Genomic DNA, 3520 nt, shown 5'->3' with positions numbered 1-3520 from the left:
TATCGCTCATATGCCATCTTTCTTCATCTTATTTTGAATTCAACATATTTGGGATCAACAATGTTGGTTCAGAAATAGATGGCTTTGAATTGGTTTGGGTTTTAAGCATTTTAATTCTAGTTCTTTAGCAAAACCAAGCCATATTTCTATTGAGCTAGCAAAACTGAAACTCAATAACATTTCAGAGTATATATTGTAATTTTTCCATGAGCTTATTGCCTCATTGTAAAGGTTGCCTGATAAAAAAAAAAAAAAAAAAAAAAAAAGTCTATTGTTTAGTTATGATCTGTTTTAAAAGTGGATAAAAACCCATGGAGTCTCACTTTCCCAGTAATTCAACTCTGGGACATTTAACAAAATCAGTATGTATCTTTATCAGATAGATCATGGTTTCACAAGAATGCTGAAAAATGAATGAAATAGCAGAAATGAGACTTGAAATCACCATTCTGACTCAGTGAACAGTAACTGATGGCAACAAAAACATCACTCTCATAACAGCATAAAATTCAACTACTTGGTCTCCCAATTTCTATATTTAAGAACTTCATTCACTGTCACTTTTCACTGAAAAAGCTACAGAAGGCAAAAGCGTTCATGCTTCGCACGGAGCATACCCTTTCAGTTCAGTATTTAACCTTTCTGAATGTGTTTTTTTGAAGCACGACCCGTTTTCTTCAGTTTATTCAGTTCTATGCTTTGTTTTCACTTCTATCAATATTAAGTGCAAATTCACCCACTGGCATTTCAAAATCACTCAGCAATCATAACCCACCACTCTGCAGTGCTGATTCATAGCTTCTGCAGTGACTTCAAGGAGAACGAAATAGCAGTATGTGATCAGCTCAACATAAAAAAAAAAAAAAGCTAGAGGCCCAATTTTTTACTGAACTACCCAGAGGCCTTTCTGCTTCACAGAAAAGCTTAAGTTGTTGCAAATCCAACCACACTAACAGTGTAAACTTCCTCTAATTTTTTTTTTAAACAGACAAAGCCTGTTGACTTCAACAATTACTCCTCCAATGCAATCATCAGTAATTCAACTCATTCAACCCAGCATGCCACAACACTGGTCTGTATCTTCCCATTGTTTCCTAAATGACTAACAGTTCTAACAAAGCCTCTGAAAGAAGTCTGTATTTGATTACAAGGTAAAACCTCTAACCTCTTCCACAACATCTCTCCAAGTGCACCACAGGAACTTAAGAGTACCTCAAACAAGTATTTAGTGGCTATCAGCTGAGCCTGCACCATCCCCTAAAGCAGCACCACTATAATCTGTTCCCGAGAGCTACGTAGGGGGTTGTTTGCTGGTTTTTAAACTCTGGGATGCACGACTTTTTGAGATAAATCCTGCTGAATAAATATCCTGTTGCAAACACCTTTAGGAGCTATGGCAGCTGTTGCATATACGTTGGCTCTTTCTCGCAGATCATGTCCCATTCTTCTGTTTGGGTGGTGTTCTGGTACAGTTTCCTTCCAGAAAGCCATCTTCTCTGGGAGTTAATAGCAGAGCCTAGCTGTTGGGCTGCTACAAAACAGAAACATTTCTCAGCTGAAAACCAGAAATGGGATGTGGCAGCTTTGTGAATTTTCACAGCTGGCCTTAGCAAAATATTTCATATATTTCTATTAAATTTCTTCAAAATGTTAAATGACTAATATTCCTCACAGGCTTTAGTTATCTTCAGTATTCTGTTAGGCATGTGCAAAACCTTAGAGATAGGATGCATCAGGAATTATGACAGGGTTCTGACAGGCTGCAGCATGATCCTGTACAAGAAGATGAAACTTTGTATCTTCTCAGAGGGATTAATTTTAAATACAAATTCTCTTCAGTGGGTAATCTGGACAAAAGTAAGCATAATACTCAAAGACACCTTGCTAAGGATGGCATGCCAGGAATGTGTGAACATTCTTCATTATATTTTATACACATTTATTATAATTTTCAGGGAAATTATATATGTATCAGTATTATTTTTATTAAGTCTCTTAACTTACATGTGTCATATAAAACCAGTATCAAACCATAAGAATTCAAAACAGATCAGTGTGTTTAGTATGTAAGAAAAATAAATATATAGCTCATTTAACTTACAGTACAAAACTGTGTGGCATTCACTGAAGACTCATCTATGCAATCCATAGAACTGCATTTGCAAAAACTAATTTACAGACTAACTGTCAGGGATCACTGGAACAGTGAATGTCTGCTAAACCAGAACTGTGGACTCTCCATCTCTGGTGATTCTAAAGACTCAGCTAGTCAAAAGTCATAGCTGAGCCCTGATCTAGTGCCACTAACAGTCCTGGTTGAAACACAGACTGGATTACATGACCTCCAGAGGTCCCTTCCAACCAACACTTCTGATTCTCTGATTTCATGGTACTGTGAAAGATTACCACATTCTTAATGAATGGATTAAGGAAAAAATGTGTCATGGTCACAAAAACTTCACAGTCAAGACCAGTCCTTTATCTCCAAAACCTGTATTAGGACAATGGCAAGGCAGCTACATTGACATATTAAAATTGGCCCAAAATAAATGGGAGAGAAGAGTATAGAAGAAGGTATCCAGTTGAAAGAAGACCATTTTCTCCAAGTTGGATAATCTACTTCTCCCTTAAAACTTACGAAATCAAGAGATCATATTAAGCCCTTTCTTCTAACTACATAGTTACCTGAAGCCTTACAAAGTTTACAATTCAGTAAGCATTTATGTCTTCATAAGAATTTTCTTGTAGTACTGCCCAAGTATCAACACCACCATATTTATGGTAAATAGAATTTTACTTGCACTACTCATCTCAAACTTTTTGTGAAATCTCACAAGTCATCAAAAGTTTAAAGTGAAGACAGTAATCCCCTTGGAAAAATGCCATACTGCCAGACAAGCAAGGGCTGGACACAAGAAATCAGGTTCAAGACAATAAAGCCAAAAACATTCTTATACATACATTCTTGTATGCATTTCTCTATAGAAGTGCCTCTTTTTTTAATTTCAAACTAAGCACATTATCAAAATCTCACACTAGTTTTAGCTTGAGTTTACTAGCTAAAAACTGTATTCCAGTTCTTTCAGGAATGCAATGAGACATCAGCTGTTGCACGGTTCAGCCGGTAGTCTGACTCAAGGAAGGGCCTCCATGGTTTCTGGGGTGTTTTGCCTGCACGTTATTTTTGAAATATCCTCCGTATAATCGAGGGCACCGGAGGGATCAATGCCATCTCCGCTGCGGCTCCTGGAGATCAGTACGGATGGAACAAAGCGGGTCTCTGCGGCGTTAAGAAAGGCCCCGAGCGGGCCGAAACGCGTCAGGAACCGTGCTGGTCTTGTCACGGCTGAGAGCGACCTCCTGGGGACCGCTGCCAGCCCACGGACGTTTACACAGACCTGCCGGTACCGGAGAGCCGCCGGGCCACCGTCCCTACCCGGCAGACTGGGGCTGCTGGAGGACGTCTGGTCTGGTCTGGTCTGGTCCGGTCCGGTCCGGTCCGGTCCGGTCCGGTCCGGTC

General features: G+C 39.4%; 1 protein-coding gene across 1 annotated transcript in view; it reads left to right on the top strand.

Moving 5' to 3' along the window:
• The first annotated feature begins 3225 nt into the window (after positions 1-3225).
• Positions 3226-3520, top strand: part of LOC113479699 — a 34819-nt gene continuing 34524 nt past the window's right edge. Inside the window, exon 1 of the mRNA XM_026847955.1 lies at positions 3226-3472. Coding sequence (XP_026703756.1) covers positions 3226-3472 — 247 coding nt within the window. The remainder of the gene's footprint in view (positions 3473-3520) is intronic.

Source organism: Athene cunicularia, assembly GCF_003259725.1.
Source record: "Athene cunicularia isolate RWA chromosome 4 unlocalized genomic scaffold, athCun1 chr4_part2, whole genome shotgun sequence".
Lineage (NCBI taxonomy): Eukaryota > Metazoa > Chordata > Aves > Strigiformes > Strigidae > Athene > Athene cunicularia.
This window is presented reverse-complemented; position numbering and strand designations above follow the sequence as displayed.